Genomic DNA, 21376 nt, shown 5'->3' on the forward strand with positions numbered 1-21376 from the left:
CCGCCATTTTGAACCTTGGCGAGGTTGACTAACTTGCCAGAGGGAAGGGAGAACACGACAAAACACACACTGGCTCTTAAAACATCCCTCTGGAGGAGGCGCTCTTCACTTCTTCTCATGTTTCATTGGGCAGAGTTAGTATATGGCTGCACCTAACCTCAAGTGGACAGAGAATGCAACCCTCTTATGTGCCAGGAGTGAGAGCCAGAATATTCACGATTATCCTAAATGACTGCCTAAGTGTACATACACCACATGAGCAAAGAGAGGGGGAAACTGAACAGTAAATAAATGGTGAATCAAACCAAAAGAAGACAAAGTGAGGTTTAGAAAGAACATAGAGCAGGTGGAAAAATTAAAACTGCACATTAAGGTAATATTTAACCAAAGTATATCGATAATTACTTTAGATGTAAATCAACTAAATGTTCCAGTTAAATGGCAAAGATTGCCAGCCTGGAAAGGAAAGAAATCTATCACATATCATTGACTCCAAGATGCATAGTTTTCTACTTTTTGACGTTTCTGGAATAGAATCAATGACACTGTATGATTGTTGTCAGCCAGATGGTAGCCATGATGTAGTTATCATTGCCTGTTTACGCTTGAACGTGACCATGACCATTCATATTGTTAGGACTTCAGTTGAGTTATGTGCACTGTTGGTTGTACCCACATTGAATTTAATTGCCAATAAGTAACTTAAAGAGGGTGCGGGGTGGCATAGTCAGTTTAGCGTCCGACTCTTAGTTTCGGCTCAGGTCATGATCTCAGGGTCATGAGATTGAGCCCCATCTGGGGTTCCTTGCTCAGCTCAGAGTCTGCTTAAATCTCTCTCCCTCTCCCTGTTCCCCTCCCCTCTGCATGCTAGCTCTCCCTCAAACAAATAATCTTTTTTTTTTTTAAAAAGTAACTTGAAGAGATTATATACCATAATGCCTCACTGAAACAAAAACAAAAAGTTGCTTTGAATGGCACAAAAAGATTAGGAAGGTGTGGAATATAAAAATCTATTTCTAAATTCTAAATTCAAAAAGAGCTCTGTTGATATTAATAAAGTAATAATCACAAGTTCAAAAAACATTGTGTTACAGATGAACTGGCAGCATTTTATCTTTCTAGTTACATGGTCTGTCAAGGAACAGTTAACTTTCTGAGTATGAAGAAATACTGTACATCCTGTTTATAAGAGACCTATCTAAAAGATAAGAATACAGAGAGGTTGACAGTAAAAGAACAAAAAAAAAATACCATGGAAATGCTAATTGAAAAAACGAATATAACTATATTAATATCAGATGAAATTAGACAATATGACAAAGAGCACAAGTGGAGGTAGAGTCACTTCTTACCGATAAAGGGGTTAATTCAGGGGCTATTACAGGAAGATACTACAATTCTAAATTTGTATACACTTAATAACATGGCCTCAAAAAAAAAAAAGAAACAAACAAAAGCTGACAACAATATAAAAAGATATAGGCATATCCATGTTTGCTAATTGATAGGAGGAGCAAACTAAAACAGAATATAGAACATTTGAATAACACAATAAAACTTAATCTAATGGACATAGAGAGAAAACAGCACTCCATCCCCCAAACCAGAGGACACTCAGTCTTTTCAAGCATATGTGTGACACTTATAATAATTGGTGATATACTGGGCCATGAAGTAAATTTCTTATATTTCAAAAGATTGAAATAATACATGGAATGTCCCCTGGTCACAGTGAAAGTATCCTAGAAACCAATAACAAAAAGCTAATTAGAATAGTCTTCATATGCAACTAGGAAGCTAGAAAATATCCTTCTGGAAAAAAAAAAAAAGGAATCGCTTCCAAATAACTCACAGGTAAAAGAATAAATCAGTGGGAATTAGTATACATTCTGAACTGAAAAATGACAAAGATACTACATATCAAAACCTATGTGATGCAGTGAAATCGTGCTTAAGGTGAAATTTACAGCCTGAAATACATGTATTAGAAAAGATTAAAAGCTGAAAAAGTAACGAACGATGTACCCACTTATATCTGTCAGGGTCCCAACAGATAGTAGGTGTCAGGTTCAAATTAGGATGATTTGAGGAGGGTTTATTTACAAAGGGACAATTATAGAAATGTGAATGGAATGAAGAAAACCACAAGAGAAGGTACTAGTAGTGATGCTGTTATAACGACTCTTGGACCCAAAGAAAGATTTCTAGAACCTGAAGAAAGAAAGGGTGATGCAGAACAGGCCACCTTGAGAGAAGTATTGTCCTTTAATCAAGGAACAGAGCGAGCCCAGAGCGACCTTGCCCCGGGGTGGACACAGAGAAATAAATAACCTGACCCCACTGTTCTGTCTTCCTCTGGTCTTTGGCCATGTCCCAACCCCCGCCCTGCCCCCCGGGCCAAACCCAACTAGAAGGCCAGAACCCCTGTTGCTATAGTCCATACAGATTGGCCTCCTGGCACAGGGAGGAGTGGGATCGGAGAGGATCTTAGAGGGACAGACAGGAGCTGTCTATCAAATCATCTCAAGAAACTAACAACAAACCAGCAGAGAAATAAGCCCAAAGAAAAGAATAACGATAAGCCCAGAAATCAGTAACATAGAAAAAGACAAGTGAACGATTCATAAAGATCTTAGTGCATTTTTCCACATTTATATCTTTTCTCACAACAAATGAGTATAATCTGACCATAAATAAAAAGATAATAATACCAAAAATTATAATATTGTCATGAGGGATAAAGAAATATGTAAAGCACCCAGCTTAATGCTCCGTACATGGTAGGAGTTCACCATAGACGAGTTTCCTCACTCTCTTTATGGAATTAAGCTACCTCTCTCCATGTCCGTATTAGCGAGGGGAACGATGTTGCCTGCTTTTACTCAGCTATCAGTAGCAATCTGCTGAAGGAATGTTGTCCCTTTTCTCAGATAATCAAATTCAGGGCGCCATCATAAAATGTTGTATTCATCACGCTTTTTTTTCCTTGTCTAAATGTGAAACATTAAGATGCTTAGAGAAGATTTGGGGCTCATTCAGGCATAGTGTATGTAAGCAAGAGTTGAGAGCCAAGAGAGAGTAGAGGGGAGCAAAGACCCAGATTCATGGTTTTAGTCCAACTGTCCCTACATCAAAAGTTACCAGTTGTCTTTGGCCTTTACAGGAATCCACCTCCTGATCATTGGGCTTTAGTAAGTGGTCTGCCCACTTATGTTGCCCAGAATGGCCTGGTAAGTAATACAACTTGGAAGGGGGAGAGTCTTGAATCAGTTGAAAGAGTGAAAGGATTTCCAATCGAGAGAGTGGGAAACACAATGGGAAATGTGGGTCTCTAAAAGCCTGATTCTCTCATTTCTCAACTCACTGGACACTTGGTCCAAGGACATGAACAGAGAATTGACATCTGAGGAAGTATGAAATACACGGAGGAATAATCCTTAGATGGGAAGGTGCTTAGTCCCACTGACAACTAAAGATACTTGCTCATATGTCAGGGACAAAAGCATGGCAGACTGGTCTCCCAGGCTCACCACAGACCAAGTCCCAACCTCTCATTACAGAGACTTAGTTGCCACTCCCCACCCCTTCTCCCTGCCATATTTCCAGCTGTACCGTGTACGGCAGAGCTCAAATGCTCCATCTCCCACCATGCCTCACCCACTTGGGGTCAAAAATGGAGTAAGCATCCCCTGCCCTAGAGAGAATAGTCTTGTCTGTTAGCTGCACATCACCCCCATATCTGAGCCTGGTCACCCCTTTATCCTTCCCCAGGCATACACTACTCAATGCTGCTCATGTAACTAGAACTTTATATATTGCACATTTTCTAGGTACCAGGCACTGTAATTGGCTCTGGGGATAGAAAGATCGATGCATCAGATACAGTTTCTGTTCTGAAGCTCAAAATCAAATTTTAAACAGATTCTTATACTCCAATGTGATAAGGACACATTAGAGATATGCATGGTATATTCTAGCAACACAGAGTAGGAGGCAACCAAACCAGGCTTTTCTTCCTAGGGTGTTGGTCTGAGTTGAGTTTTAAAGTAAATAGGTATTAGGCCAGTGGGAGCAGGAAAGGGGATTCCAGATGGAGGCAACCACTTGAGCAAACAGAAGCCTGGAGATTTGAATGGTGTTGTGTGTGCAGTCCAGTGTTGCTGGAATATTAGGTTTGAGACAGGAAGAGGTCAAGAGATGAGGCTTGAGGGGGAGGGGGGCTCCAGATAGCAGTGGCCTTGGATGACAGGTTGCGGGGGTGGGACTTTAATCTGTAGGCAATGAATCTTTAAGCAAGAGATTGGGATAGTCAATTTTCATTTTAAAAAGATAACTCTGAGAGATCTGAAGGGATTAGGAGGCAGGGCTAAAAGTACATCCTTACAAGAAGAGAAGAGGAGCTTCTCAACAAAGGCACGGGCAGTGAAGAGTACTATCGTTATGGCAAACAGCCGTTGAGTGCCTATGAGCCATGCAGTAAGTAAATTTGCTCATTCGATACTCACACAAGTGTGACAGAGACAAGATGGAGAGAGGGAGATCAGGGATCAGATCTAATACCAGGAGGGTAAAACTGGCAGGACTTTGTGATTGTGAGCAGAGAGGGAGGGAGAAAGAAGAGTCAGGGCTGATTTCGGGCTTCTGGGTTGGATGAGTGGTGCTGACATCAGGTTTGGATGCGAGATGAGGAGGTCAGTTTCAGACAAGGTGACACTGAGACATTCTTCGACAGCAAATGTCCAGGAGGCAGCTGAAGAGATGGCTCTGAAGCTGTGGAGAGAGGGGAGGGTCGGAGATGGGGATTTGGAAGACATCAGGACCAGATGGTACTTGAAACCATGTGTGTGGATGAAGTCACCAGGGAGAGTGAGAGGGACCTGGGTTGGGATACGATTGGATGCCAGCATTTTAAGACTAGGTGGAGAAAGAGGAGTGTGTGAGGGAGGAACAGAAGGAGGGCTCAGAGGTATCTGGAGACCTGGGAGGGAGTAGTGTCATGGAAACCAAGGAAGTAGAGAAAGGGCCAAATGCAGCAAAAATGATCTAGTGAAATAAGAACTGAAAACCCTATTGAGTTTGGCAATTAGATCATCGGTGGCCCTGATGAGAGCAGATTTGGTGGTGAGGTGGAGACCAGTGTGTGATCTGATGAGGTGTGGATGGGTAATGAGGAGTAGAGAATCGCAAAAGAAAAGAAGAGGAGGAAACCTGGATGGTTACTACTGGGACCATGTTTGGGTCGAGGGAGGATTTCATCTTCCAGGATGGGAGAGACTCAAGCAAGCTCATGGCTGAGGGGAAAGAGCCCTCAGAGAGGTCGGAGTTCAGGAGGGAACAATGGCAACTGATGGAACTGGTCCAAAGAGAGGCCAGAGGGATGGTGCAGTGGATGAGCAATTCTGGAACAGAAACAGAGATAGCTCACCCTCTCAGACCACAGGATGGTCAAGGCCAATGGGACAGGCAGGGTTACTTCAAGCCCATATGGTGCCTTTTTGAGAACGAGAGAAAAGTATCCCTTCTCAGTGGACGAAAACAGAAAGATAGGAGCATGGCTCTTCAAGTCGAGAACAGGCTGGATTTCAGCTCCCAGTCAGCCCTTGTGTGAGATGCTTTTGTGTAGTACACACACTATGCAACTGTACACAGTGGCTCCATGGGCTTGGGCTCTGGAGTGATCAGGTGAGTTCCATATGTATGGTAGGGTAAACTGGTTCAATTTTTAGGAGAGGAATCTGGCAATATAAAACCAGAGCTACAACACCTTTTACTTCTCATTCTACTTTGGAATTTATACCCCAAGAAAAAACTCCTTCCTTACAAAACAGACAATACCAAACCTAAACATAATTGATTTAAAGATGTTTAGAGTGGCATTATTTACACTAATGATAACAAAAATTGGATTCAACCCAAATATTCAACAAAAGAGAGACAACAAAATGAGATACAATACAGCTATTAAAAATGACGAATGGTAGCCTCAATTTTTTCAAAGCTTGGAAATGGCTAAGGAGTGAAGCAAATGGCAAGAAATAATGTTTACAAGTTAGCTTTTCTGTCCAGTAGCCTCAGTTAATCATTGAAAACCATCTCGAGCATATCTACCTGAGGAAAACAATGTGAACGCCTTGGGCAAGGACGTAGCATTTCTCAAGATAGCATGCAGGGCTCCCTGGGTATGCTATCCAGTCTAATCACGGCTCCATTATTCCTCTTCATGGCTTTCAGATTTGCAACATCATGAATGCGCCTGCCGAGGACTTTTTTGCATTCCAGGTAAGTCATTACTTATTTGGTCTCTTAGTCACCTGATATTTTTTCCTCCAGAGAGGGTTCAAATACATTAAAATCCATCTATTTATTGGGAGGCAGTCTCAACAAAGTGAAAACATGGATGGAAAAAAAGTCATGTGCCCATGGAAGTGGGGAGGGAGTTACTTTGGTAAATTCCAAGGTCCCATTTGGTTTTAATGATCACATACTTTGCTTTCTGGCCTCTGGACCTTTGCTTGTGCTGTTCTCCCCCCCAACCCCCTACCCCCAAACCATCCTGTACTGCCCAAACACTCTCTGCCCTTCAATACAACCTCAAATGCTATGAAACTTCTATGAAGTCTTAATTTGTTTTCTCATTTCTGTCTCCTTGGGATTTTCATGGCATATTGTCTAGTACTCCACTCGATTTTGTCTGTCTTTCTTACAAATGTTTATGGAGGGCATTCTCTGTGCCAGCAATTGACACAGTGCTACACTGGCTGCAGTGGTGGACCAGACAGAATGGTCTTTATCTCCAGGGGGCTCATGATTGTATGGGGACAAAGGCCATGGAGTGCTGGTCAGGGAAAGACAGAGGAATACAGAAGGGAATCTCTCTGGGGACCTGACTTAATCTGGAAGGAATCAAAGAATGTGTCCCTGAGAAATTGTTTGGGCAGCAAAGAAAGGGGTAAAGACTGCAGGAAAGAGAGAGCTTGTTGGATGGACGTAGAACAGACCAATGAATCTGAGTGAGAGACATGGAGACATGAAGAGTGGCAGGAGGAGAGTCTAGAGAAGTAGACCAAAGCCAGATGACACATGGAGAGGACAGATGACACATGGCTGGAGGGCCATGCTGGGGAATTAGTTCCTCGTACTATATTTCCCTTACGTTATCTTTTATTACCCTTCTTTGCTTTCAGATTAGTTCCCCTCAGCAAAATATCGGCTTCCTTTGGTCAACGGTTGGGCCTTATCTTTGTTAACATTTTCAGCTCCAGGTGCCCTATCATTTGTTGAGTTTAGCATGCTAGATGGAAGAAAAACAAAGCATTAGCCATCAGGAAATAATAAAGAAGAAAATAAAAATGCCTCTTAGAAAAATTAATGAATTATTTGTTTTACTCCTTGAAGAACATCATGAAAGAGCTTAGTGAGATTGTCCTTCCAAGGTTAAGGTGGTATGTCTTGTGTTGGGATTTTGGTCATATCAATGTGATGAGCCCAAATTGTTGCCAAGGGTTACTAACCTGATTACTACCATGCAGAACTTGGTCTCTACCCAATTCATTCAGTTTACCCACATTTCAAAAATCAAATCTGATCTCGTTTTTAGATTCTAGGCTTCTTCCTCCAACTCATCCTCTACAAAGTAGCCTGAGTAATTTTTCGAAACTCAGGCTGCAGCCAGTAACTTCTCTGCTTAAAGATCTTTAATGCTTTCTCATTTGGCTTTCAATAAAACCTGTCTCCTTATCATGGCCTTTAGAAGGAAGTGGTTCCCCAAAGGTTAGGTAGAAACTTGGGGGGAAGGCAGACCTAGAACACATCTTTCCTGATCAACAGCCGCTTGCTCTTTGGGCTGTAATCTGCATCCTCCTGGAGACACTTTCCCACCAGGTACTGACTTCCAGTGTTACTGAAATCATCATCACTGTTGTCACCATCATCATCATCTCACCACCTGAAGGATCTTGGAACTTTCGAATTGGAAGACTCTCTAAGTCCAGGAAGGCTTCCTTGATTTCCTTTCCTCCTCTGTCTCCCCCAGAACGCTTACAAAGTCCCCACCTGCAGTGCAGTTGCTTGCTTACCTTCCAGATTATGAACAGCCTGAGGATAACCTTTGTGCCTCATTTGCCTTGGTCTTTTCAGTTTCTAGCTCAGTTCCTTGCACATTGTAAAATGTTTAATATTTTACAAATTCATGACAAAAGAGTCTGCAAATGACCTAGTCCAGTCATTCCCATGTTACAAGTGATAAAAGTGAGAGGCTCAGACAGATGGAAAATGACTCACAAAGGGGCCCCTTATGATTGACCAAGAGATTTCACCTCCCTTGTCTCATTTGTTCCACGAGGCACAGATTCTTGCTACCATCTCTGTCTATAGATGAGACAATTGAGGCCCACTGAGATAAAATGACATGCCAAAAGTAACACAGGTAGTCACATCAAGAGTCAAGAGACAAACAGACAAGCAAGACCTTTAATGATGGCTTTGTTAAACACATTCTAGCGCCTGGTGGCTTGTGACAGACACCGTGAATGAGAGACTGTGAACCATCAGAAGCAGGTGAAACACTCCAGGTTACCTTAACCTCTTGCCAGAGCAGGCAGGTGAAAAAGCACAGAGCTGGTCATTAAGCTGAAGGTTTTGTTGACATAGCTGCAATCTGATTTGATAGCCTTGTTTACCACCTCCCCACAGAATCCCTAGTTGTTTTGCAGTTTTCATACTGTAGATATACCTGGAAAGCACAGGCACTTGTAAGACAGACCTAAATCCCTGGCATGGCAGAAAGTCTGAAAGTTTTGACACACAGAGGCCCGTGAACTATACGGTATTTAAGCTCATCGGAACCCGTCTGCACCCCCTCTCTTGTTGCATATGGTGTTGATAACGAGCAGATAGAATTATCGTTCCCTTGGCCTTTTCTGACTGCTATTTCTAGGGCCCGTTCTATCCAGACTTCTGAATGAAAGGCCTTCCTGAGCAATAACAGATTGGTAACCTACTCTGGCTTCTCTTGTAGAAAGAGCCTCTGGATGAGTCCGGATGGATGATTAAGAACGTCCTTTCTATGCCAATTGTGAACAAGAAGGAAGAAATTGTTGGGGTGGCCACGTTTTACAACCGCAAAGATGGGAAGCCCTTTGATGAGATGGACGAGACCCTCATGGAAGTAGGGTTTGGGAGGAGGCCTTTGCCTTTGGTTCGAGGCGTTGGCTTGTTGCCAGCGTGCGGGGGGTGGAGGGGCCCTCACTTGGGGAGGGGTGGGGAGCTCACCTTGTTGACACTGCTCTGACTGAGCCTCAACGTTCGCTCTCTTTGCTCGCACTTGTGCGCTACCATGAGCTCTCAGAGAAATCCACGTTCCCTTTAAAACAAATTTTAATTAATAAACTTTACCTTTTAGCATTTTTAGGATCATGGCAAAAATGAGCAGAAAGGACAGAGTTCCTATAGGCTTCCTGTCCCCACATGGGTAAAACACGCTCAGGTGAAGTTATTACACACAAGAACGATGCTTACGTGTGTTGGAGCTTTATTTTAAAGGGCATCTCCATCCCACGTTTGAGCTGCACCCTCATACCAGCTCTTCAAGGAGGGCAGCACCCAGCTGACCAAAGCCATCTCACAGCTGAGGAAGTGGGATCCCAGAGTCTTGCCCTAAGTTGCAGAGGCAGGATCGAGCCTGGATGTTCTGCCTCTGATTCTTCCTTTCTTCCCTTTCAGTCTTTGGCTCAATTCCTGGGCTGGTCCGTCTTAAACCCTGACACCTATGAGTCAATGAACAGACTTGAAAACAGGAAGGATATTTTCCAGGACATGGTAAAATACCATGTGAAGTGTGACAACGAAGAAATCCAGAAAATCCTGGTGGGTTAAGTTCTTTTATTGTTTCTTCTCTAGCAGAAATGACACCCTGGGATGCGGCCAGAGCAGTATTCCAGCTCCATGAAGGCAGAGACGGCTGGGCTGGCCTTGCACAGGGATGCCCCGGGCCCCTCACATTCAATGGCTGGGTGCATGGGTCCATGAGTACCAGTGACTCATACATAATGGCTGATCTGTGTGGCTTGGCAACAGCTGTCCCTTGCATGCCACCTCGGTCCTGGGGCCAGATCTTGGCTTAACAGCTCTAGAAACTCCGTTTTTCACTGTGCTGGGGGCTAACTTGGTAGTAGAGACAGTCACCCAACCACAGCACCTACTCTGAGAGGAAGCTCTCTCTGACAGCCCAATGGACAATGGTCAGTTTCTCAGAGACTCCCTCCATGGGGTCAGCTCACTTAGAAACCCAATCAGATCAGAGAGGAGTTTGGTGAGCAAAGCAGTATGACAGAAGGAGTTCGATGTTAGTAGGGAGTCCACACATAGTTTCATCACTTTACAGTTTATAAGACAATTTCACACTTAGGATATGGTTTGATGCTCACAACAGTGCACTAAGGTAAGCAGGGTAAGGGTTTCTAACCCCGTTGTAGATATGAAGAAACTGAGATTCAGAAGGGGGAAGTACCTTGTCCCCTAATCACCCAGCTCATTAAATAGGTCTCATTTAACCTTTATCAGGATAATGAACAAATTCTCTACTACTTTTATGAATGGGCTGCCTCATGAGGTAGTGAGCACCCTGTCAAGAGAGGTATCCAAGTAGAGGCTGGATGATCATTTATCAGGGATGCTATAGAGGAGAGTCCTACCTGGGGTGGAAAACTGGATAAGGTTGCTGTGAAAGATATGTGGCGATTAGTGACTCATCATTCCTGGGATTTTGTTCTCAAAGGGGTCATGATCTTAGAAGTCAATTGAGTTAGCCAAGTGGCATTGGATAGGATGCCCAGCTGAGCTCCCAAGACCTTGCTTATAGACCTCACAAGTTGCAACAATACAGGCCAATGTTTTCAGAAGTGATCTCTTAAGCTGGGAAGATATCACAACAAATTTGATCATGTCATCCCAATCACTGATAAATTCAAAGGAGAAATCATCCAGTTTGGATGAATTGACTCACGGTTTGCTTGTCTCCGTGATTTCAGCCGAATGATGGATAAGTGGGCCCTTTGGAAGCATAGCCTCAGTGAACCAGTGAGAAGTGAGTAGACCATGCTCTGGGTCAAGGAATCAGAAGCAAGTAACTGGGTCCAGGTCCCCCTCATCTGGCACATGCACGGTGCAGTAGGCCCAGAGAAGGAAGAAACTTGCCCCAAGTCACACAGTAGGTGAGAGGAAGAGCTAGGACCACGAGCAAGACCTTCTGACTCCCGTCAGTAATAATAACAATAAGACTGTCAGCAACATTATTTAATTCTAGCGTTTACTATGTGCCAAGCACTGCACTAGGGGACTTAACGTGCATTATTTCATCTAGCTGTACACATGTTTTTTCAAAATGACTTGGCATAAATCTTATCTTAATTCACCAGTTAAGTATTTTTATTATCCCTATTTTACAGGTGAGGAAATGGAGGATCAAAGGCATTAAGTAGCTCTGCTAGTAAGTGGCAGAGCTTGAACCTGCAGGCAGGTCCCCACAGTCCGAAGCCCAGGACTTTGAATTTGCCCATCAACGAATGGTGAAGGGCAGCCTCTCTGAGTCGGTGGGCCCCGCTGAAAGCACTTTGGAGGAAGGAGGAGAATGGAAATGGAAAATTGGAGGCATAGTTAGACCTCAGATGTAGTAACCGATTTTTTTTCTCTCTGCTATCTTGGGCCGTGGCAGAAAACCAGAGAGGTGTACGGAAAGGAGCCGTGGGAATGCGAGGAAGAGGAACTCGCTGAGATCCTGGTGAGCAGGGCAGAACGCGCACAGGGTGCACCCCGAGCATGTGCGGGGCGGGCAGGTGGGGGGGGGGCTGGCTCCGCAAAGTATGCCCCTTGCCGCCCTGCTCTGATCCTCGGGGCAGACCTGGGATGGGGACAGGGCTGGGGGCTGCTGGGGAAAGACCCACCAACGCTTCATGTGCTCCAACCACCGGACTCCCCTCCTTACACAGCAAGGAGAGCTGCCAGACGCAGAGAAATATGAAATCAATAAGTTCCACTTTAGTGATCTGCCCCTCACGGAACTGGAGCTGGTGAAGTGTGGGATACAGATGTACTATGAGCTCAAAGTGGTGGATAAATTTCACATTCCTCAGGAGGTAAGGTCAAAATAAACCTCTTCCATTTCCTTTTCTCTTCTTGCCAGCTTGCTTTTTTTTTTTTTTTTAACTCAATCTAGAAACAGTGCGCCCTCAGCTTGGAGGATATAAAGCATTAGTCATGTTGCACAGATGAGTCATTTATCAGAAAAGAGACGCACAGTTCCTCTGAACTGTGGTGTTCTGGCCGCATTGGCTTCTCAAGGAGGCCTGTGAGGCGCTGAGTTCCAAAGGCATAAATGGAAACCAGTCATGAAACATGGGTGGGAAATGTGGGTGACGTCAGTGTAAACAGGACTTTTTCCCTGCAGGATTCCTTACAGTGTGCTGTGAATCTAGGGGTGGGGAGGAGGAGGGGGACCTGGGGGAGGGGTGGGGGTTAGGCTCAGAATTTCCCAGACTTGTTTGATTAAAGCAGCCGTTCTCAAAGTGCTGCCCCAAAGCACATCAGCACTACCTGCAAATGTACCAGAAGCACAGTCTTCCTTGCGCACACTCACACACACACACACGCGTTCTCCCAGCTCTAATGAATCAGAAAGTGTGTGTGTTTTAACAAGCCCTCTGGGTGATTCTGATGGGCACTTATGTTGGAGAACCACTGATTTAGAGATCCCTTTTGTTTTCCTCCCCGGTACCTTTCCGGGGCAGAGTTTGGGAAACCCTGATGAAATGCCATTCGTGGAATAAGCCGAGGGACTCACAAGCACCTGGGTTCCTAACACCATCCATTTTGCTAGTATTTAGCCGCTTGCAAAGCACTCTCCCGGCGTGCGGGCACCTGTTGCTCGCCCGCTCGGCCCGTGGGGCAGGGGGACGACCTCCCTTAGGACGCAGGGCCACAGGCCTCACTCCTGTGCCCGTGTCCGCAGGCGCTGGTGCGGTTCATGTACTCTCTGAGCAAGGGCTACCGCAGGATCACCTACCACAACTGGCGGCACGGCTTCAACGTGGGGCAGACCATGTTCTCCCTGCTGGTGGTACGGCGGGGGACCGCGGCGGCTGGGGCTCCGGCCACACCGGACGACCTCTGCACCTCCACCCGGAAGCAGCTGCTTTGCTCTGTCTTTGGTGCTTTAAAAAAAAAATGATGCAAGAGGAGTACATGCTTAGCACACGTGAATTCCGAGCAGACAGAATTGTGTAAAACAAAACGTGAAGGAGAGCCGCAGGCTGCCCCCAACCCCAGTGAGGTTATTTAGAGAGAACCATGGCCCGACTCCTTCCAAACCCTCTTCTAGAAGCATCGAGACATATTTTTACACACACACACACACACACACACAGATGCAGAGTGTGTTTTGTGTATAACCAACTGAATAATAATACCCTATAACATGCTTTCTTCATTTGAAGAACGATATCAATCACATTCTTCATATATTTACTTTTTTATTGTGGTAATATATACACCACAGAAGACTTACCGTTTTAACTGTTTCTAGGTGCACAGTTCAGTCAGGGGTATTAAGTGCGTTCACCGTATTGTGTCACCATCACTACTACCTGCTTCTAGAACTTTTTTCATCTTCCCAAATAGAAAGTCTGTCCGCATTCCCCTCTCTCCAGCTCTGGTGACCACTTTCCCCTTTCTGTCCCTATGAATTTGTCCACCCTAAGTACTCATGTAAGTAGTCTCAGATAGCATTAGCCCTTCTGTGTCTGACTTCTGTCACTCAGCATGCTGTTTCTGAGGCTTATTTATGATATCGTGTTATGACCACAGAGTATTCTGTATTGTTCGAATACACTTTGCCCAGCCCCCTACTGTCAGACACAGGAGTCGTCGATCTTTCGCTGTTACAAACACTGCCAGTGTCCTTGGACGGACCTACCTATGTGCATTTGTGTCAGTCTTTTCAGCTCACAGGGTTCAGAGATTCGTATTTCATGTAAATTATGATGCAAATCTCTGACCTCGTCCAGCCCCCCTCCTCCTCATTTCTTCCCTCATGGCTGGAATGGTGGGGTGGGATGGGCACTAGGGCCTCAAGGCAGGAGTTCTGGCCAGGCCACCACAGAAGATGACAGTGACACCACTGAGACTTGATTTATTTCTTAGAGTCACAGAGTCAGCATCACCTCTCCAGAGCTCTTCCCCAACCTGTTCTCCAACATCCAGCATAAACAAGAAGTATTTGAAGGAGGCTCAGGGAAAGATTCTTTTGGGCTGTGCTTAAACCAGTGGAGGGTTTGCTTTGCCAGTCTGGGCATGTTCAAAAGCCCTCCAGATCCTAAAACCTGACCACTACAGTTTATCAACCATCATCCAGTCCAATGCCCTCTACCTCCAGTGTGCAGATTGGGAGACTGAACCAGTGAAGGTTGCTCAGGACTAGGGTGACCAACCATCCCTGTTTTCCTGGGACTGTTCCAGTTCTAGTACAGAAAGTCCCATATCCTTGAAATCCCCCTAGTCCCAGGCAAACATGTGGTCATACTACTGTGCCAGGGATAGAGCCAAGGTCAGACCTGTGCTTCCAAACTCCAGGCCCTCCCCCTCACACCTGCTCTGCTTACAACCCCTGCAAGAAAGGAGTGGCACCTCTGATTGCTCTTTCAGACTGGAAAGCTGAAGCGATACTTCACGGACCTAGAGGCCTTGGCCATGGTCACCGCTGCCTTCTGCCATGACATTGACCACAGAGGCACCAACAACCTTTACCAGATGAAGTGAGTCGGCCCTCACTGTCCCCCCTCTCTACCTCCTGTTCCCAGGATTCATTACCCAGATCTGAAAGGCTTTCAGGCAGATTCACTGGCCCAGGGGAAGTCCCACTGTCCACAGCGTCCTACTTCCTCCTGTCCTGTAGGTCTGGGAAAACTCTAGTGACAGACAGAATAATGACCCCCAAATATGTCCATGCCGCCATACCTGGAGCCTGGGAACATGTTGCCTTACATTCAAAAGGGACTTCGAAGATATGATTAAAGATCTTGAAATACAGGGATTATCCTAGGTTATCCAAGTGGGCCCCATGTAGGTAGAAGGGTCCTTCTAAGAGGCAGGCAAGAGGTCAGAGAGGAGAGAGGTTACTACACTGTTGGGTTTGAAGAAGGATGGGCCACAAGCCAAAGAAGATCGGTTGGCCTCTAGAAGCTAGGAAGCAAGAGGACAGATTGTCCCCTAGAGTCTCCAAAAGGAAAGCAGCTCTGCAGACCCATTTTAGACTCTGAACTCCAGAGCTATAAGATAATAAATCTTTACTGTTTTCAGCCATTAAGTTTGTGGTAATTTGCTATAGCAGCAATATATGAAACTCCCTCCCTGCTGAACGACTTGAAGCCAAATGTTAGTAACTGACACTGGCTCACTCATTCGCCTTCTATGTGTAATGCTCCTCACGTAAGTATGGTCGGCCCCGTGCTAGGCAGAGGAGGGACCGTGAGCAGAACAGACCCAGTCCCTGTCCTCACAGAGCTTGTATTCCAGACAGCCTCTGAAACATGGTCCTTGCATCGTGGTCTTGGTGGACCTTTATGACCACCTTGTAGGCCGGGTAGGGCAGGGACTAGTGTTATACTGATAGTATGGAGGAGGAAACTGAGGCTCTTCCCAGGGCCTAGCCTATAAGTCATAAACAAGCCCTAGAACATGCTGCTCTGAGGCTAGAGGTCGTATTTACACTTTACCTAATGGGAAGCTAAGTATTGAGCTCAGCGCTTGGCACACAGTAAGTGCGCAACAAATATTTATTGAATAAAGACATGAAAAAACAAACCACTTGTGGGAATTCAGTAGCTTCTCTTGAGACTCAAGTATTACATCAAGGGCTTGTGATCTTTAAAGTAGGGCCCAGGGCCAATGTCCATGGATGACTACAGGGAACACAGAAATTTCTAAAATTGCCTGTGGCATTGTGTGTGTGCGTGCCTTTGGGGCACACACTATTCAACACCCTCTCTAAGGAGTCCATGAGCCCAGAGAGGCTCAGAATCAGCTGTGGAGAAAGCTAAAGCCTGAAAATCAGGAGACCTGATGTCGAGCCTTCTTTCCCACTATCTCATGGTGTGACAAGCTCCTTCTCAATGCTGGCTGTCAGCCTCTCTGCCTGCAGAATTAGGAGGGGGGCAGGACTGGATGATATCTTTAATCTCCATCTTGGTCTTTCCGTGCTGATTTTGTGTGTGTGTCTCCCATTCAGATCCCAAAACCCACTGGCCAAGCTCCATGGGTCCTCCATCTTGGAAAGACACCACCTGGAGTTCGGCAAGACATTGCTAAGAGATGAGGTAGGATGAGTGGGGGCCCTCTGCATTGCCTGCCGGGAGCCCCCATATCAGAAGAAGCCTGAGTGTGGCCAGGCAGCGCTCTTCCCGTCGGCCTGGGCTGCCTCTCCCACCACCGGGGGTCATCATCAGTAGTTGTGTGGCTACCCTGCCAGCATCACTTCTCTCATCTCTTCTATGGTTTTCTCTTTAGAGCCTGAATATCTTTCAAAACCTCAATCGCAGACAGCACGAGCACGCAATCCACATGATGGACATAGCCATCATTGCCACAGACCTCGCCCTGTATTTCAAGTTAGTATTTCTTTTCATTTAAAGAACAAGGATAACAATTACAATGACTATAATAATAAACACAATAGATCCGATTGATTTAATCTGTTCTGTGTACCAGGCACAGCTCTTATGCTATGGAACAGTAACTCTCACTACAACCCCGGGAGTTAGATATTCTCACCCCCATTGTATCCACGAGACACTGAAATCCAGGGAAAAAGTTTGGCTAAGTAGGGTCAGGGAACACGCTGGTGACAGAGTCTGGGTTAGAACCTAGGTCTTCGCTCCCAGGCCTTGGTTCTTTCCATCTTATTTTGTTAATTACGTTGTTTTCAGAAGCCTCTGCCTGAAACAGCCAATGTTAGAAGCCCAGGGGGTTGCCTTATTCTAAGATGAGCTCCTTTAACAAACTGGTGTGTTTTGCAGGAAGAGGACAATGTTCCAAAAGATCGTGGATCAGTCTAAGACATATGAAACCCAACAGGAGTGGACGCAGTACATGATGCTGGAGCAGACACGGAAGGAAATTGTTATGTGAGTAAGACAGGACTTAAACCCTGATTTTCCTAAGCCCGGGGTCCCTGAGGTGAGATGCTGAGCCGACAGGCCTTCCTCAAGCAAGCCCTGGGACACTTGCCATTTTAATGGCCACCAACATCTGAAAACAATGAAGTTATGCCCAGACGGAATTGCAGAAATTACGGTATATGTTTAATTTTTATTTTAACACTAAAATATTGTTTTATTTCTCTGGATACAAAAAGCACCGTACTTGAAGTATTTCTATCATAAGATTCAGAATTTGGGGGATAAAGTGATATAACTTTAAAGGTTTTGATAAAACACAAAGCATTACACTAATTATGATTTGAGTGCTATCTATGTGTCACTCAAAATATGTAGGCTTACATTTTTTTTAGCATTCCTTTATATGTGGCAATGTCCTACAATATAGCACTGCTATTCACAAATCAGGTATGTGATTTATATTAAATTTATAGTGCCTTTGCTGGCGTGAGGTCTGGTAATGGGACTCACATTTAAGTTTTTAATGAATATTTTCTTTCAGTTGCCTCACTGTGCCTCTGTGATTCACCTCAAATGATGATGGGGTGAGAAGTGTAAATCTGAGGCCTTTTGTGATCATGTGGCCCAAGCCAAATGGTCCCCTGGCTCCCCTGTGATGAGTCCTAAGTATCGATGGTCCGGAAAGACAAGGCTTGACCCAGTTCCCAAGGAAGTTATCAGGTTTTATCTCCAGATGCTTCTGTGGCGATGAGGCTTGATTAAATCACAAACGCATAAGTCCTGGCAACAGAGAAGAGGTGGCTGCTGGGACGGGCTCAGGGAAGAGGGGCAAATAGCAAGCTGCCCTTCCCTCAGCCTTGCAGTTGTCCAGCCAGGCGGATCCCCTGACCCTGAGGAGCCGTGCGGCCCGCCCCCACTGAACAAGGGGCACACTCAGGCTATGGCTGCTCCCACGAGCACCAGGCATTGCCTGACTGGACACTTCAAAATGGGGCAGCAGAAAAATTGAACAAGTGGGAAGCACACTCTGTTCTTGGACAGGGGCACTTAGTATTAAATGTTGTCTAGTCTCCCTAATTAATTATTCATTTAAGGTGAGTCCAAGGAAAATAGCGACTTCACTTTGGGGATCATGAGGAAGCAATGCCAAAATTCTTACGAGAAGTAAGTAAGCAAGAATAGCCAGAAAATTCTGAAATACAAGAGTAATGGTAGGAAAAAACAAAAATAAAAGCAGTTCAGTCCTGGGGCGCCTGGGTGGCATAGCGGTTGAACGTCTGCCTTCGGCTCAGGGCGTGATCCCAGCGTTATGGGATCAAGCCCCACATCAGGCTCCTCTGCTATGAGCCTGCTTCTTCCTCTCCCACTCCCCCTGCTTGTGTTCCCTCTCTCGCTGGTTGTCTCTATCTCTGTCAAATAAATAAATAAAATCTTTTTAAAAAAAAAAGAAAAAGCAGTTCAGTCCTAACCATGAGTAGAACAGGTCAGTGGGGCAGACTCGAAAGTCTATGCCTGTGTTAAAAGAGGATTTTATAGGCGCCTGGCTGGCTCAGCCGGAAGAGCATGTGACTCTTGATCTCCGGGTTGTGTGTTTGGCCCCCCGTGGGGTGTAGAGATTACCTAAATAAATAAAACTTTTTTAAAAAGTGGATTTTATACCAGTGAAGAAAGGGATAAGTTCATAAATGATGTTGGGACTGTAAGGTAGTCTGATGGGTTTTTTTTTTTTTCTCCATTTCTTGGTGGACCCAGACAAATTTCACTCCATTCTGACACGGTGTATATGGAGATAGCATTAGAACCCGCAGGTTAACGGCTGGTCCCACAAGACTGCCCCACTGCAGGCGCCAGTTACAAGTCAAGGTTGCTACTTCTACTTCTGACCACCTGGCTATAAATTGGAGGTTCCCACGACCCCATCCTTGGGTCCTAGTACTTTGCTAGAGCAGCTCACAGAACTCAGAGAAACATTTACTAATACCAGTTTATTATAAAGAATATTATAAAGGACACAGAAGAACAGCCCAATGAAGAGATACGTAGAGCGAGGTCCAGAAGGGTCGCTAGCACAGGAGGGTCTGTCCCTACGGAACTGGGGTGCCCCACCCTCCCTGCAAGTGGGTCCTGCACCAACCTGGAAGCTCGTCAAATCGCCACTGTGTTTCACAGAACCTGATCTGCAGTTCCCCCCACCTCCACCCTTTCGCAGAGGTTGATGTGTGGTGCTGAAGGTTCCAGCCCTCTCTGTGCTTGGATTTTCTGGTGTCCAGTCCCACCCTGAGCCTTTCTAGGGACCCCACACTAAGTCATGGTCATTAACCTAAACCCATAGTGGGCTTTCTATGAAGGATACTCCTATCACTCCGGAAATTCTAAGGGTTTGAGAAGCTTTGTTCCAGGAACCAGAAACAAAAGACCAATGCTATTTTGTATGATACCATAGGTGATCACAAAGCCGGATCCCTACCTCACTCCTATAGCAAAATAAGTTCCAGATGAATCAAGGGTCTTAAAATAATGAGAAAACAAACCAAAAAAAGGAAGAGAGGGGGAAAAAGCATGGTAGAATTAAAAAGAATAATTTCAGGGTGAGCTTTTCTAAGTGTCATAAATAGACTGATAAATTTAACTACAGAAAAATTAGGGATTTCTGCACAACACACACAAGAACGCACAGCTGAAGTCAGAAAGCAAGTGATAAGCTGGGAAATGTCTCCGACAGAACTTGTGACAGAAAAAGACCCCAGTTCCTTAAATGAAGCATTAATACAGTTCAAGAAAAAGACAAATCCAATAGAAAAACGGGCAATGGGCTCATTTTTCCCAGACATCTCCCAGAAAAGGAATTGTAGAGGGAAGCAAACATACGAAAAGACAATGACCTGACTCGCAATCAGAGAAATGCAAAATAAAACTACAGCGAGGTGGAATTTTTTCGCCCCTCTCATCAGCCAAGATGAAACGTTTGCAAGCACACTGTGCCGGGCGGAGAGAGGGGCAGCAGGTCCTCCCGTTCCCTGCGGGGTCGGGGTGGGGGGCCGTAGACGCAGCCTCTGTGCACGGCGGTGCCACTCAGACTGTAAAGGCCATCCTCTGACCCAGAGATCCCACGTGCAGGGTTCACCCTCCAGACCCTGTCCCCCACGTGTGCCAACTAGGTACAACTGTATCCTCGGCTGGTCAAGGCAGCCTTATTTGTAATCACCGGAAAGACTGAAAATGAATATCCACTGCTGGGAGAACGGGTCACCTACGTCCCAGGGCTTTCATACAACGGGATGTGAGGCAGGCTGTGCAGAGAATGATAGGGAGCGTTTCCAAGATACAGTGTTTAATTAAAAAAAAAAAAACAAAAAAACAAGGCCAGAGGCAGGACTTCAATCACTGCAAAAGCCGAGGGAGTTTTAACTGGAAGTCTTCAGACCGAGGTGCATGTACCCCTCCCCCCCCCACTCCCAGCCCAAAGCCTTCCAAGAAATACATGGGCATTGATGGCCTCAAGGGAGTCAGTGTTCTCTTTCTTAATATTATCTTCCTGAGAAAGCACAGGAGGTGAAGCATTGTCAGTTCCCTTACTCTTCTCCCTCCTTACAAAATAAAGCCTTACTCAGGCCTTCCCTGTCTCTCTGTCTCTGTCTCTCTCTCTCTGTCTCTGTCTCTCTGTCTCTCTCTCTGTCTCTCTGTATATAATGCATAACAAGGCATTAGAGAAAGAGAGTTCTGTCCTGGATTGTACAGTGGGGCATCAGGAGCTAAGGCATTTTTTATTTAACAATCTTACTTCCTGGGGCGCCTGGGTGGCTTAGTCATTAAGCGTCTGTCTTCGGCTCAGGTCAGGATCCCAGGGTCCTGGGATTGAGCCCCGCATCAGGCTCCGTGCTCCGGCGGGAAGCCTGTTTCTCCCTCTCCCACTCCCCCTGCTGGTGTTCCCTCTCTAGCTGTGTCTCTCTGTGTCAAATAAATAAATAAATAAATAAATAAATAAATAAATAAATAAAATCTTTAAAAAAAAAAACCAAAACCCAAAAACAAACAAACAAAAATCTTACTTCCTTCAGAGAATATACCACTGTCCAGGGACGCCCCTCTGCTATCAGGACAAAGAGGCATCAAAGTAAATACCGATGGTAGCAGCACTGGTTTAATCCATGCTACTTTCTATCATCTAGCTATCACCTGTCTATCTAATCTATCTATCTATCACGTATCTA

The 21376-nt window shown here is 45.3% G+C and overlaps 1 protein-coding gene across 7 annotated transcripts in view; it reads left to right on the top strand.

Annotated features, from left to right (window-relative positions):
* Positions 1–21376, top strand: part of PDE6A (phosphodiesterase 6A) — a 68755-nt gene that overhangs the window by 33184 nt on the left and 14195 nt on the right. For 6 of the 7 annotated variants that reach the window (XM_034656887.1, XM_034656891.1, XM_034656889.1 and 3 more), the window contains 11 exons: positions 3164–3230; positions 6232–6279; positions 9017–9166; positions 9721–9864; positions 11711–11776; positions 11985–12131; positions 13004–13111; positions 14695–14804; positions 16277–16364; positions 16555–16655; positions 17064–17171. In XM_034656887.1, the coding sequence (XP_034512778.1) occupies positions 3164–3230; positions 6232–6279; positions 9017–9166; positions 9721–9864; positions 11711–11776; positions 11985–12131; positions 13004–13111; positions 14695–14804; positions 16277–16364; positions 16555–16655; positions 17064–17171 (1137 nt within the window). The remainder of the gene's footprint in view (positions 1–3163; positions 3231–6231; positions 6280–9016; positions 9167–9720; positions 9865–11710; positions 11777–11984; positions 12132–13003; positions 13112–14694; positions 14805–16276; positions 16365–16554; positions 16656–17063; positions 17172–21376) is intronic. The other variant, XM_034656892.1, reaches the window with a different exon arrangement.

The sequence above is a fragment of the Ailuropoda melanoleuca genome, chromosome 3 (genome assembly GCF_002007445.2).
Source record: "Ailuropoda melanoleuca isolate Jingjing chromosome 3, ASM200744v2, whole genome shotgun sequence".
Lineage (NCBI taxonomy): Eukaryota > Metazoa > Chordata > Mammalia > Carnivora > Ursidae > Ailuropoda > Ailuropoda melanoleuca.